General features: G+C 38.1%; 1 protein-coding gene across 1 annotated transcript; it reads left to right on the top strand.

The window, feature by feature from the left end:
- Positions 1-279: 279 nt before the first annotated feature.
- On the top strand, positions 280-6,609 carry CUNH2orf69 (chromosome unknown C2orf69 homolog). Its single transcript, XM_007935337.1, has 2 exons — positions 280-618; positions 5,782-6,609. Exons 1-2 carry the CDS (start codon positions 280-282, stop codon positions 6,607-6,609), a joined length of 1,167 nt encoding a protein of 388 aa, XP_007933528.1.
- The last annotated feature ends 7,422 nt before the right edge of the window (positions 6,610-14,031 follow it).

The following is a 14,031-nucleotide window of genomic DNA, read 5'->3' as shown; positions in this document are numbered from 1 at the left end:
GTCTTTCCCAGACCACCGTTCAAACCTCCCGGCCGCTAGAGAACCACCAATCACAAACGTCCTCCCTCGGGCCACGCCTCCCCATCTACGCCCTCGGGAACGCGAGCCTGAATTCTCTCAACCACCTCCTCCCCTTACGCACGCTGCGCGCGGACGTCGGCTTGTGACGCCACCGTCACCCCTGCACCGGCTCCCGCCCAGGCCGCTGCCGCTGGCCGTTGGGCCGGCTGCTGAAGCCCCTCCCTGGGAACCCCCCCAACCCCTTTCGGAGGGCGATCCATGTGGGGGTTCAGGCTCCCGCGGTCACCGCCGCTGCTGTTCCTGCTACCGCAGCTCGTAGCTGGAAGCGCCACTTCCAGCTCTCAGGCCGGAACCATGAACCTGGGTGGTGGCAGCAGCGGCGCGCGATGCTCCTTCTCGGCCGAGGGGCGCCGCCAGCAGTGCCTGCAACTGTCCACGGTGCCAGGAGCCGACCCGCAGCGCTGCAACGAGTTGCTCCTGCTGGCGGCGGCGGCGGGGGAGGGACAGGAGCTGCAGGATCTCCCCGGGGACTGGACGAAGGAGACGCCTCAACCGCCGCCTCAACATCACGTCCTCTATTTCCCGGGGGATGTGCAGGTAACTTGAGGCCTGCTTCGGCACCTGCTCCCTCCTGTTGTACATAGGCGCTTTCCCTATATTCTTCCATCAGGGCTGGTGCCAGGATCCTTGCCTTGCCTAAACACACCCACACCGCATTCAGGAGAGCGCCTTTTCCGTTACTCGGCGAAATCCAAAACCGCCCCTTCCCCACCCTTGGCTCTTTGCCCTATGATCCTAGGAGGAAGTGTCCTTGGTGGGCTTCGACCTCGAAAGAGATAGTGTCAGTCCATGCTTTGAAGCTATAGAATTTGAGACAGAAGAAACGGGAAGGAATAATACATATTCATTCTGTAACTTGATTTCTCTGTATTGGGCCTGAGGCCAGAGAAATTGCTTTTAAATTAATTAAGCACTTAGTGTTCAGAAAACGCTGCAATAATTAAAGAACAAGCAAGGAAAAAATATTATGACACTACCCTTAAAAATAAGGAAATAGAAGAAAAGGGACAGTAATTTCTAAGCGTGTCAGTTTTTCTATGCTCACCTAAATTCTGTACTTTTGGTTTTGTGTGTGATTTTTCTACTAATTTTATAGCTACAGGCAATAAATGCATGGTTATTTTTTCCCCTGAAGGTCGGTGGTAATCTAGAAATACATTGTCTAATAAAGTAGCCATTAGCCTTATCTAGTTATTTAAATTAATTAAAATTAAATGCAATTTTAAAAACCAATTCTGTTCCTCCTTGCTTTAACCACATTTCCAATGTTCAGTAGCCACATACAGTTGTGAGTACTGTATTGAACAGTGCAGATATAGAGCATTTCCTCAGAACATTTCCATCATCATAGAAAGTTCTAGTGGAAATGCTGGTCTGTTGTTGTTGTTGTTATGTGCCATCGAGTCAGCCCTGACTCATAGCGACCCCTCCTTGGGTTGCCAAGGCAGTATCACTACGGAAGTAGATTGCCCAGTCTTCCTTCCGAGGAGTGGCTGGTGGGTTTGAACTGCCAGCCTTCTGGTTAGCATTCAAATGCCTTAGGCACTATGCTACCAGAGCTCTAGAGAGGCAAAACAAGAATATGGCTAGACATTTCTTATACCATAAAATAATATTAGTTTTTTTATTTTTGAAGTTGATGGATTAAAAATATATACTTAAAAACTTCACACCCTGGGCCAAGTAATGATTGATTGATTAAGATACATGTAGTATTTTCTCTGCCCTCAAAATAGTTGACAGTTCTCATTGCCTGTTAATAAGAATGGTGAAGACACTGGTATTTAGATTTAAGAGAAGAAACATAATTTACTTGCTTAAATTTGAGAAAGCAGCATGTGGCATCGTTGACAACTACTGCTGAAGATTTGTGGGCCAGCTACTAAGTGCACGCCTATAATGATGATGATGACAGTAATGATAAGTAACCTTATTGAGCCCCTGCTGAGTGGTTGTAAAGTATGTCAGCCAGAATAAAACACTGCCCAATCTTTGCTGTCCTCACAGTGGTTGCCCTGTTTAAGCCCATTGTTGCCACTGTGGACTGTCTCATGGATTATCCAGCTCATGGATTATTTTTGGAAGATAGTAATATGTAAATAAGCAATATGGAGTGCTTTTCCATTATAATTTTGCCTTTTTCCTCCATATTATTTTATAACCCACAACCATTGAGTCTATTCCGACTCATAGCAACCCTTGTTGGGTTTCCAAGCTGTAAATCTTTACAGAAGTAGATCACCTCATCTTCCTACTCTGGAGCAGTTGATGGTTTTGAACTGCTGGCCTTCCCTTCTGGTTAGCAGCCAAATGCCTTACGCCACTATGGCACTAGAGCTCCTTGTTTTTTGTTTTCCCCAGCCAGACATCGTTAAAGTCTTCAGATGAGTTTCACAAAGTGCTGAGTACATTTGGAGTATTACCTCCCTTCCTCAGCAGCATCTGTCTCTTCATGCATCCTGAGGTTCCATTAGCATTTTGGAGAATGACATACTGTTGATTTATGTAGAGTATGAGTGTTCTGAAAACTTGAGATCTTTTAGAGACGAAGTAGAAGATAATGCATCAAAACCTGTACTTTGACCAGATTGCCTAGGTTTGAACCCAGATTCTGCAGTTTTTAATTATGAAATCTCTGGCCAATTGTTAAATCCCGTTGTTGCAATGATCTCAACTGTAAAATAAGAATAATACTTACAGGATATCAATGAGAATTAAGTCTGTGAATACTCAGTGAACTAAGCCCCTCCTTATCTTCCTTATGACTTTTTAAATTGTTGAAATACTCTAGCACTCAGTTTAGGACTTTTCCATTGTCTGAATATACTCTTTTAGTGATCTCTTTCTGTCTGGCTTTACATGCTACCTGTACCCTGACACCCTCTTTACATTTGGGTATCTAGCTTGAACATCTTCCTTAAACTTTAGACTCACCAACTGCATGCACATATTTCCTTTTGAACATTTAATAGACATCTCAAACCTATAATCTCTGGATCTTTACTCCTAAACTTGCTTTTCCTGCAGTCTTCATCATCTCACCTAATGTAAACTACTTTTTCAGTTGCTCAACTTAGAAAACTTAAAGTCATCCTTCACTCCTCCCTTTCACTTGTCATATTTAGTCCATTAACAAATTCAGTGAGTCCTTCCGATGGCTGCAAGCCCCTTCACTGTCTCTACTTTTCTCTACCTTGTTCCTGCTCTTTATCTCCTTTTTCTGTCTTACTCTGTTCCAGCCATATTAGTCTTGCTGTTCCTCAGACATGTCAGGCACACTTCACATTTCACTTGGAACAATCTTCCCACAGATATCTGTAGGATTCACTACCTTGCCTCTTTCAAGTCTTTGCTCAGAAGTTACCTCAGTGAGGTCTTTTTTGACCATCTTATTTAATAGTCATTCGGAAGGAAGATGGGGCAATCTACTTCCATAGTGATACTGCCTTGGAAACCCAAGGAGGGGTCGCTATGAGTCAGGTCTGACTTGATGGCACATAACAACAACAACAATATTTAATAATCATACCCAAACACAAGCCTCCTATCAATTATTCTTCTTTATTTTTATCCATTTCACTTACTACATTAGTTATATATTCATTTTGTTTTTTGTCTGTCTTCATCACAGATGCTTATAAATCTACAAAAACTAATAGGCCCACCCATACTGCTACTGGAGTAAGGTACAAAGGATTATTAGGGAAACTTTATATATGTCTCCTAGAATTTGGAGACACTCATTTAAGCTAGCTAGATTACCCTTACAGTAGAACAAGAAGCACTTAACTGCTACCAGAAGTGGGGCAAGGGCATCCTTCTTATGCATAAAGTGGATGTGTCAATGAGAGAGGCTAGAAGCACCATAAGAGGATCCAACCTAAGACAGATGCCACAAAGAGCTCAGAAAACAGACTATATCACCTATGTAACCTTTAGGAAAGTAGAATTTTTAAAAGATAGGTAATAGTCAAAAATTGGCAATAAGAAAGAAGAAATTACTGATACAGTTAACAGTAGGGTGAATTTCAAAAGTACAAAGTGAAAGAAACCAGATACAAAAGACTATGTACTATATGATTACAAATTATTGGATTTCTAGAAAAGGCTATAATGGAAAAGAGATCAGTGGTTGCCTTGGGCTGGGAGAAGGGAAGGAGATTGGACTGAAAAGGGGCACAGAGGACCTTTTGAGGGTCATAGAGATGTTCTGTAACATGATTGTGGAGGTGGTTGTTACATAACTGTAATATTTGTCAAAAGTCATCAGATTGTACATTTAAAATTAGTGAATTTTTTGTATTAACTATATCTAAAAAAAAGTATAATTTTATGCCCTGAGGCTTTAAAAAGTAAGATAACCCAAGAAAATTGGCAAGCAACGGTTGTTAGGCAGAGATCAAAGAGACTGTGAAGAGGCTGTCCTGATTGAAGAACTATATCCTGAGTTGCTTCTGGTCCTGAATTACCACCTGTCACTTCCTTAATAAACCCCATAATTGTAAGGAAAAAAAAATTGATCACATGTATACTAAATACAATTTATCATATATATATATATATATGTACACATAACCCAAACCAAATCCACTGTCATTGAGTTGATTCTGTCACATAGCGACCTCCATTGGGTTTCCAAGGTTATAGATTTCTTTACAAAAGTAGATTGCTTCATCTTCCTCCCATGGAGCAGTTGGTAGGTTTGACCTACTGACCTTCTGGTTAGCAGCCAAATGCCTTACCTACCATACTACCAGAGCTCCATATGTGTGTGTGTGTGTGTGTGTGTGTACACACACACACTCACACACGTAAACCAAACTCACTGTCATGGAATCAGATCTGACTCATAATGACCCCTCCTTGCGTTTCCAAGGCGGTATCACTACGGAAGTAGATTGCCCAATCTTCCTTCTGAGGAGTGGCTGGTGAGTTTGAATCACCACACTTCTGGTTAGCAGTCAAATGCCTTAGGCACTACGCTACCAGAGCTGCTCTCTCTATATATATCACTCACTCCCTGCCCTCGAGTCGGATCTGACTCATAGTGACCCCGCTTCTTGGGTTTCTGAGGCAGTATCACTACGGAAGTAGATTGTCCAACCTTCCTTCCGCGAAGTGGCTGGTGGGTTTGAACCACCCTGGTTAGCAGTCAGATGCCTTAGGCACTATGCCACCGAGCTGCTATATGTGTGTGTGTATTCCTTCTAAATTAAATATTTTATTATTTTAATTTCTACCATGCTTTTTAGCATGTGTGCATGTGTAATAACCCTTAATGAATTAGAGGCTTAAATTGAAGACGTAATTTGTTCAAAATCTTATTATCAGAAACTAATGACAGATTTAGTTTTCATTTCTAGTATATTAGCCATAAAGAAACCAAACCAAACCACTGCCATCAAGTCAATTCCAACTCATAGCAATCTTATAGGAGAGTAGAATTCCCCCACAGGGTTTCCAAGGCTGAAATCTTTACAGAGGCACACTGCCTCATCATTCTGAGGAGCAGCTGGTGCATTTGAACTGCTGACCTTTTGGTTAGCAGCCCAATGCTTTAACCACGCCACCAGAACACCTTCATACTGGCCTTAAGTCATTATAATATCCCAACTTCTTCTACATATAAAAATGAGAAACTATTTTGTGAAATGTTTTATGTAAATGTATTCATGATTGTTTTATCTTTCTTACTTTCAGAATTATCATGAAATTATGACTCGTCATCCTGAGAATTACCAGTGGGAAAACTGGAGTCTAGAAAATGTTGCCACCATTCTAGCCCACCGGTTCCCAAGTAGTTATATTTGGGTGATAAAGTGTTCCCGGATGCATTTGCACAAATTCAGCTGCTATGACAATTTTGTGAAAAGCAACATGTTTGGTGCCCCAGAACATAATGCTGACTTTGGAGCTTTTAAGCACCTTTATATGTTATTAGTTAATGCTTTTAATTTAACGCAGAACAGTCTGCTATCAAAGAAGAGTGTAAATGTTTTGAATAAGGATTCCAAAGCATCTAATTGTAGATCCAATTCTTCTCATACTACCAATGCTTGCCAGGGAGAAAAGGAGAGGACCTGTGAAAAATTTGATGAGTCTGCCATGAGTTTTTACCCACCATCACTAAATGGTGCATCTTTTACTTTGATTGGATTTAGTAAAGGTTGTGTTGTTTTGAATCAGTTACTTTTTGAATTGAAAGAAGCCAAGAAAGACAAGAACATAGATGCCTTTATCAAAAGCATCAGAACAATGTACTGGCTGGATGGTGGTCATTCTGGAGGAAGCAATACTTGGGTTACTCATCCAGAAGTCTTGAAAGAATTTGCCCAAACAGAGATTATTGTTCACACCCATGTAACACCTTACCAAGTACATGATCCAATGAGATCTTGGATTGGAAAGGAGCACAAGAAATTTGTTCAGATACTTGGGGAGTTTGGTATGCAGGTAACTAGCCAAATTCATTTTGCAAAGGAAGCTCCTTCCATAGAGAATCACTTCAGAGTTCATGAAGTATTTTGAGACTCAGGAATATTAATGTACTTGTTCTGTGGAAGAGCATAAGCACTTTACGTGTTACAAATTCAGATAAAAAGATAGAATTCAATAGATGCATCTTCAGTTTGGAGGGGAGAACACATTCCTAAGATGTGAGTGTAATGTGCAATAGTAGTGTTCCTTGGTTGTGAATGTGAACAATTTTTAATTTAGACTGTGTTAGAATTAATTTGAAATCTAAAAAGGTGGTTTGTGATAATCCTGTGAGGAAATATAAGACCCTTAAAAATGAAAGTTACAATATAGTCCTTATAAAAGGTAACTAAAATCGTTAATGTTGAGAAGTTGATTTTGAGTAATGCTTAAACTAATTATTTTACACTAATTTTGGTGGCTTATGATAGTAATTATTTTGGCATTCAAAACTTTTGAGTGGAAACACTCCATTTTTCAAATAAAACAAAGGCACACTGGTGTTTTTCATGCTGAGTAACTCTACCCTGCTACTTGTGTTTTGTAAACTCATGAACTTACTCTTTAATGTGTCACCAAGTGTGTTTTTCTGAAATACATTTGTTTCCAAATATCCAAGAATGTGCAATAGTGTGAAAATGATTTTTTTAAAAGCTTATTACACTTAAGCACTGTGGCTTAATTTTTAATTGACAACTTTTTAATAACACATTTTGGGGTATCTAGAATTTTGGACAAAAACCAATTATTTTGGAAAATTGGTTTAAATTGAGCATAATTATGTATATTTGGTAAAAATATAAAGCAGATTTCAAATCTTTTCAAAGAGATCAACTTAGGTAAAATCAATACATACATAATGTTTTATTTGTTAGTGCTCTAGTGAAAAGGAGACAGATTCCACAAATCTAAATCAATGTTTCTACAGAAGCATGATTTTGTCTGCCAAAAGAAAACAGCTCTCTTTGGCCAAAATGCAAAATTATATTGCTGTAAGAAAAGTTACAAGGGAAAGTTTGAAGACACAAATGATTTACTTTTGGCTCAGAAACTGAATTTGCTTAACACTGCTGCATAATTTGGGTGAAGTTTCCTTCTGCCCATTTTTTTTCTTGTCCTAAATACATTTTGAGAAACCAAGATCTAATGAATGTCAACCAACACTGAAACATAGCGGTATGATTACAATAAAAGGTGAGCTATAACTTTATTGTTTATTAGTAATTAGCTTTTTCAAGTCATGAAATAACTAAGCAGGGAAATAACGCTGCTTTAAGGCTGAAAAAAATAAGACACTGAAGCTTAGTGTCATAATAACCAAGAGGATCTAAATTTATAAAACAATATAGAAAAAAATAATTTCTTGGTTTCTTCCCAGAATTTTAATGACTGTAAATACATTCCAAATATTCAGAGTCTTGTGAGAAATTCTTACCTACCAAATGTTTGAAAATAACATACTTCTTTTTGCTTTAACATTTATTCTGTACTATAGAATAGTATCTCTAAATGTTTTGTTTTGTTTTTCCAGAGTAGTTTCCTATTTCTTTAGTTTCTCTAAATATCAGCAGTTTCTTTTGAGACCAAAAATTTCCATCAATGATTCTAACCTTTTATTGCTTTTAAACACCATGATTGATTAGATGGCTGTTTTCAATTTAATATTTGGTTAAATTCACGTGTTATCTAATTTAAAATAGTTGAGTTGCTGATGTTCTGAGGGGGGAAGGAAAATTTAGATTGACTGAAATGAAAAAAGTAGGACTTTTAGGAGAAATATTCAATTAAAAGTCTTGAGATATTTAAAAATTTGGTTCTTCAGCTACCTTCTCTCATGTGACTACTTAACTGTAATTAATGTTCAGTGGATATTAAGAACAACTCACAGAGCACCTGGGACTGCCATCTCATCAGAATGAGACAGTGTTGAAAAGGAAAAATACTGTCTTGAATGAAAATATATTCAAGTTGATCTGGAGTCAGATGTTTTCTATTTTATACTTCAAATTTGCCCTTTCTCCACATTTGTTTTAAACTTCTGTAAATGTTTTGGAGTGTGTCTTTGTCAAATGAAAGAGTCAACTGAGAATGTCATGTAAATAATGTAAAAGTTGTTACCACCACAGCATGAATGTACAGTTCTATTAAAATTAATAATCCATATAAGTCTGTTTGGGTATGCTTTATATTTATTTAATAGGATTGTTAGATTTCAGATATTTGAAAGGAACTCTTTCTCTCAGTCTTGCTCATTTGGGTTTATATACATTTTTTTTCAAGTGAGCAACTTTGAACCCTTCCTGTAAAAATACATTCTCTTCCACTTTTGAAATTGCTCCATACAAATTTATATTATTTCTGATTTCTTATTTCTTACGGAAAAAAAAATTCTTTTTCTGTGCTAATCATTTCAGGTATTTATATTCCTTTACCTATCCTTAAGAGACTTGGTTAGAATATATAATCTGTTTTTTATTATTCACTCATCTTCTATCTAAGCACCAATCGAGGGCAAAGGCGGCATAGTTCTAGGCACTAAGGACTTGACAAAGTCTCAGCCCAAGTATGGAAATGTATAAAGACAAGTAATCCAATTTAAAAATGGGCATAGGACATGAACGGATGTTTCACCAAAGAAGACATTCATGAGGCTGACAAACATGAAGAAATGCTCACAGTCATTAGCCATTAGGGAGATGCAAAGCGAGGTATCTCACCCCAGCATTAATAGGAAAGCTCAGAAAACAACAAATGCTGGTGAGAGTGTGGAGAGCCTGGAACACTCAAACACTGCTCGTGAGATTGTAAAATGGTACTAACCACTGTGGAAAGTGTTATGGTGCTTCCTTAAGATCCATATGATCCAGCAATTCCACTAGTAGGTACATATCCTAAAAAAATAAGAGCCGTGACACGAACAGATGTATGCACACGTGGTCATCGCAGCATTATTCACAATAGCAAAAAATGGGAACAACCTAAGTGCCCATCAACAGATAAACTGGTGCATAGAAACAACTGATTACTACACAACATTGAAGAGTAGTGATGAATCTGCAAAACACATCATAACATGGATGAACCTAGAGGACACTGCTGAGTGAAATTAGTCAATCACAAAAGAACAATTATTTCATGAGACCATGACTAAAAAAAGGTTTACACACAGAATTGTTATTTGAAGGTTACATGGTTTCAGAGAGGAAAGGAGGGAAAATCAGCTAGCGGGCAGACACTAACTTGGGTGAAGGGAAAGGCAATGGATAATAGGGGAGGTCAGCACAAAATGATCAAAGCAACAGATGTAGGGAGGAGCACATAGTTAAAAGGCAACAAAGGTAAATACCATTACAGAATCCTGCAATAGTAGTAATTTACAAGTAGATACATAGATGATTTGAATAGGCATGGGAAGGTGAATGGGACCACAACCATGAATACAGGTTTGACAGAGGCTGTAGCTCTACCTATGTATTTATATACACTGCAAATATATCACAAATGTAGTAGAGCATACAAGAGACAAAATTATGAAAATGTCTTAGTCATAACAAACACCTTGAGGGAATGAGTAGCTGTGTATGGAGGCTCAGAACCATAGTCTCAGGGACACTGTCAATTGGCATAACAGTTCACAAAATGTTCTACCTCCCTCTTTGGTGAGTAGTGACTGGGGTGTTAAAAGCTTGTGAGCCATCTAAGGTGCAACCACTGTTCTGTCCCAGTCTGGAGCAAGGAAGAGTGAAGAAAATCAAAGGAAACGATTAGTCCGAAGGACTACTGAAGCACATGAACCCCGGCCTCCACAACCCTGACGCCAGAACTACATGGTGCCTGGCTACCACTACTGACTGCTCTGAAAGGGATCATAATAGGAGGTCCCGGGTACAGTGTGGGGAAATGTAGAACAAAATTCAAAATTAAAAAAAAAAAAAACTAGGCTTACCGGTCTTGATGAAGGCTGGTGGAAACCCCGAGACTATGGCCCCTGGACACCCTTCAAGCTAGGAACTGAACTTAACCCCTGTGACTCAACTGTCAGCCAGATGTTAGGCCTATAAGGTGACCCGTAATACCAGGAACATGGGTACTCATTAGAACAATCAATCATATGTGATCAAGAGGAGACAGCATTTACCCAGGGATGGAGCTAGAAAGGCAGGAAGAGATGGAAAGGAATGACAAAGGGAAGAAGTCGACATGGGGAGGATGTGGGAAGAATGCCATTACAATGTGGGGATTGCAGTAAATGTCACAAAACTGAAAAAACAAAATACAATTTAGGTATATTTGAGACATCTACAATTCATGGCGTAGATACTCAAGACTAAAAAGGTAACACCAGAGATATGAGAGTGACTGCCAATCTACTTTAGTTCCTCCTGACTACATCTATTTTTCTCATTGGGGTAGTCACAGCAGTAGTTTCAACTCTATACAGAGCTACATCCTTGTGCGTGCATTTTTTTTTTTTTTAAATCAACTCAGGTTCAACTTTGATGTCTGTTGGCAACTTTGGATGAGAGAAAAACCTCATTACTAAGGTTCTTTCCAAATGTTCATATAGCTGCTGCTAAAGGATGGAAAGCTATGAAACAAGTCTTACTGACTTTGTTTCCCTTGTTTTGGCATTTTATAAAGGTTAGTTTGCAATTACTGAATATTCCAATGCATCATACATGAAGACAAATGCTAATGTTCATGAAAAACTAAAAATCATACTTCACAGATAATATTTTTAAATGTATCTATAAACTGTATGCACAGGGGCAACAAAGAGGAAAAAATATAAAACTAGCCACCAGTTTGCCCACCTAATTATTCAATCTCTTCTTAGAGGCAAACGCTACTAGTCTGTGTATCCTTGTAGAGAGAATTCTATGCATACACAAATAAATGTTTATATACAATGTACTTTTACCTTACACAAATCCCAGCATAGTTTCACACCTGTTTTTATCTAATTACCTTGGAAAAATTCCATGCCAGTCCATATTCTGGCTTCATAGTATTTCATTTATATATTACACTCTGCTGTACCTATTCATCATTGGTTTCACTTTAAATCCTTGTCTATGCAGCAAGCTATACAGTGAAAAATTCTGTTATAAAGAGGAATTTCTTTGTGTATCAGGTCAAGTCCTAAATTCTGTAGCCAAAGAAACAGTACATAATCTATTCAAAAGTATTTGAGATGTGCTGCCCATAAATAAGACAGACCGGAGAATCAGTAATCTGGTCACCACAAGGACTTCCCAGTCTCCATCACCCAGGTGTCTGAGCCTGGACAGTCATTGAAGCAGTGTGGGTTGATGAATATGATTTCTAAAATTCTAAATTCTATGATTTGGAATTCCCGAGAAATTGCAGCTAACGTACTACTATATAATATTTGATACTTTAACAAACATCTCATTTGCCCTTAACCTTGTGGGCAAGAAAGTTTTTGTTTTTTAAATAAGCACACCCTAGCATTAAATATCATGATCAGGCATATAATTTTTCAAAGGGCACATCTCAAGCTTTCTAAGCTTTAGAATTTAATATTACAACAGGTGCCACCACAAGTCTCTCTTAGTTAAAGAAAACAGAATATAATTAAAATGGAAGAACTAGCACTAGCCATGACTATGGCCCTACCATTTATCTCCTAGTATTTTTATAACAACTTTATGTACCTGTTAGCTATGTTTTAATAAGGAAAGTAAGTTTCAGAAAGGTTATTTAACTTGCCTAAGTTCACAGTTCACTTCCTTAATAAACAAAGTGAATTAAAATGAATATTCAGCACAAAAACTATAATCTCTTTTATTTCTACGTTCCTTACAGGATTCTGGGTATACACCTAGCAGATTCTTTTTTTAAAAGCTGACTATAAATACTCTGCAAACTAAGAGGGGTTTTATCTACTTTTTTCCTGAAAGAAAATGAATCACTAATGAAGTTCTTTGCTTACCCTAAGAAATAAGCAAAGATCAACAATCTAATAATTAGATCTGGCTATTAAAACATCTTTTCTAACAGACAGTTTTACCTTTGTCAGCCTAAATAACTACAATATAGCTTCCCAAAGACACCTAGGAAATTTAGAATAATTTTTTACTCTATACTTTTCCTTTATTTACAGTGTAATTTGCTTTTTACATATGAAATGAATCAAACTCCGCATATAGGATATGAGAAGATGGATTTTCTTCACCAGAGAAATTTTTTTGTTTTTTCCCCAAATGAAAAAGCCCCAAATTCATGTACTCTGTGACTGTTTCACATGGGTGCGTCTGTCCTCACTAACTGTATCTGGGCTCTTTTCAAGGATGTTGTAATGTAATTAAGTGCAAAACAAAGAGTGGCACAGATTCCCATACAGTGGATCACTGTCTGTCAATGACAACATTATCAGGGCCTCTCATTTAAACAATCTAAAATATTTTTTCTTTAAGAAAGGAAAAAGTGCAAGTGTTTAGTGGGGAAAATTTCAGAAACTTTAAAACTAAATTAAATATAAAAACTTATTTTGCAACAAAGATGAAATTCACCTAACATTTAAAAACTGCAGTTAAAGCAAAGGGTTAGGCAAGAAAAATCAGGATCAGATTAAACATTTGGAGAAATCACAAAATAATCCAAATTACTATCATCTTAATCCAGTGTTTCTCAATACTGATTATGCATCAAAACAACTGTGAGGTCTTATTGAATACAGGTGATCTATACCAAATCCCAAACATACTGAATTGGAGTATACAACTTTGGGGTCTAGGCATCTATGTTTTAAAATGGCCCTCAAGAGATTCTGATTCTAGGCAAATATACTAGGACTGCTGTCTACTTTCTTTTCTTATCATAACCTTTTTTTTAAAAAAAATTATACAATTCTGCCCCTATATATACCTCACGTGCCTTAGAGGAAGATGATCCAATCCAGGCTCTAGGAATAGACCTGACTGGTCTAAGTGCTATTCCATAGCCTTTGCCAGGGACTGGCACAGGGGTGGACTGGTCTAAGCTCTTTAGACAAGTGAGACCCAAGTATCTGCTAGAGAATTCTGGGAAAGCTTTCTCATATTAAGAGAGGGTTCTTGGAATCCAGACTGACTCTTTCACTGCATGTAAATGAAGATGCACACGGCCCCAAGTGCTACTGGCAAGTATCCCACAACCACGAGGGTAGCCGGCCTAAGGATGATGCCAGTGCTGTGGGTGAAAAGAAAAGGGGAAAGAAAAACAAACCCCTAGGTTCTTGGTGACACTATTGAAATCACTGGACCAGAAACACTGAAGCCCATTTTACCGAAAGACTTCATTTGTCACAAGTCAATACATTTTCTTGTTTAAAAATTTTAACTCAGATTTTCAGCAACTTGCCCCTGAAAGGTACAAGGTGGTACCAGTACAGCTTTCTTTAAAGGATAATAATTTGAATCAAGTAGAATCCACACAAATGCCCCTTTATACTTGTTTAATTTATAAATC

Source organism: Orycteropus afer, unplaced genomic scaffold (assembly GCF_000298275.1).
Source record: "Orycteropus afer afer isolate SDZICR_OR568_19922 unplaced genomic scaffold, OryAfe1.0 scaffold00002, whole genome shotgun sequence".
NCBI classification, from domain to species: Eukaryota; Metazoa; Chordata; class Mammalia; order Tubulidentata; family Orycteropodidae; genus Orycteropus; species Orycteropus afer.
The sequence above is the reverse complement of the archived record's forward strand: the minus strand, read 5'-3'. Positions and strand labels throughout refer to the sequence as shown.

Bases quoted from the DNA above. Each gene is read 5' to 3' on its own strand.
- CUNH2orf69 (XM_007935337.1), top strand. From the start codon at position 280: ATGTGGGGGTTCAGGCTCCCGCGGTCACCGCCGCTGCTGTTCCTGCTA. The intron at 619-5,781 runs GTAACTTGAGGC...TCTTACTTTCAG, and splicing joins ATTTCCCGGGGGATGTGCAG to AATTATCATGAAATTATGAC.